A 1,155-nucleotide genomic window follows, 5' to 3' on the forward strand; every position below is an offset into this window, starting at 1 on the left:
CCACATTTCGAACAAGAATGAGCCAGATCATCAGTGTGAGTTTGCAAGTGAATATTCAAAGCATTTTTTTGGGAAAAGGTTTTGAAACAAACGGAACATTCAAATGGTTTGCTTTCGCTGTGGATTTGCTTGTGCTGATTCAAATTACATTTGAGTGTGAAGCTTTTTGAACATTGATCACATTTGTATGGCCTGTCGCCTGTGTGACTACGAATGTGTGCATTGAGATGACTTTTATGCGATGTAACATAACCACACACATGACACTTGTGCTCCTTTCGTTTCTTCGCCGCCTTATTCCTCGGAATCTTTCGTCCGTTTTGCTTTCTCGATCCATCGCGTTTCTTTCCTTTGCCGTTCGCATTCAGTCTCTTGCAAATGGCCTTTGATCCATCCCTTTGTTCATTGTCTTGACCGTCAAGAGCATTCGGTTCGGCTACATCTGAGCTCCAGCCCATTGACGAAGCATTTTCTTTTCCTTTTTCTGGCTTCTCTTCTTCACACTTCACTTCCTCTTTCACATCATTCAAATCAAAGTCGATGATAAAATCACTCTCTGACTCACCTTCCGATTCGATGTTCGATGTCGCTGTGGCTGCATCGCCTTCAAACCATCCATTTGGACGTGTCATCAAATCAAATTCAATGCCATTCGACGGTTCATCTTTAATGTCTGGCTCTTGTTTGATTTCGACCACAGCACTGCCCAACTTGCGTTGCACACGGCCATCTGAAGTTCCTTCGCCCGGATCCGTATCCATAACCGATGCCAATCTGTCGAACAATCGGAAGAAATGTGTGGAGAAAAAATTTAGGTTTGACAGTTCAGAAGTGTTTTTTGTCGAGAGAATTTTGCAATTGAACGAAAAAATGTAAGCTTCAATTGAATTTTCGTAGCTTATTGAGAATATCAATGAATGGATTGTTCGTCACCACGCAATCCAAAGCAAAAATGTATGATGGTGAGGATAATGTTAATGGCACAAAGAAATGGCTTGTTGGAGCGTTTGTTTCTCACAAAAATTCACGCAATTTGTTCGCAATAGAAAACTTTTCTTCGTTATTTCTTCGCTTTTCTATCCATGGCATCGAGGGAAAAATATTTTTATACTTACAGTTTCGATTATCCGTGCAAAATGCGAGTAACAATTGCTG

General features: G+C 40.8%; 1 protein-coding gene across 1 annotated transcript; it reads right to left on the reverse strand.

Annotated features, from left to right (window-relative positions):
* Positions 1-92: 92 nt before the first annotated feature.
* Positions 93-774, reverse strand: LOC129571014 (zinc finger protein 184-like; the record flags this gene model as incomplete). The annotated part of the gene is made up of 1 exon (XM_055450748.1): positions 93-774. A coding segment is annotated over one exon (682 nt), but the record flags the coding sequence as incomplete, so codon positions are not given.
* Between the last annotated feature and the right edge of the window lie 381 nt (positions 775-1,155).

The sequence above is a fragment of the Sitodiplosis mosellana genome, unplaced genomic scaffold (assembly GCF_009176505.1).
Source record: "Sitodiplosis mosellana isolate CC-2019 unplaced genomic scaffold, AAFC_SMos_1.0 Smas_scaffold_1033, whole genome shotgun sequence".
In the NCBI taxonomy this organism is placed as follows: domain Eukaryota; kingdom Metazoa; phylum Arthropoda; class Insecta; order Diptera; family Cecidomyiidae; genus Sitodiplosis; species Sitodiplosis mosellana.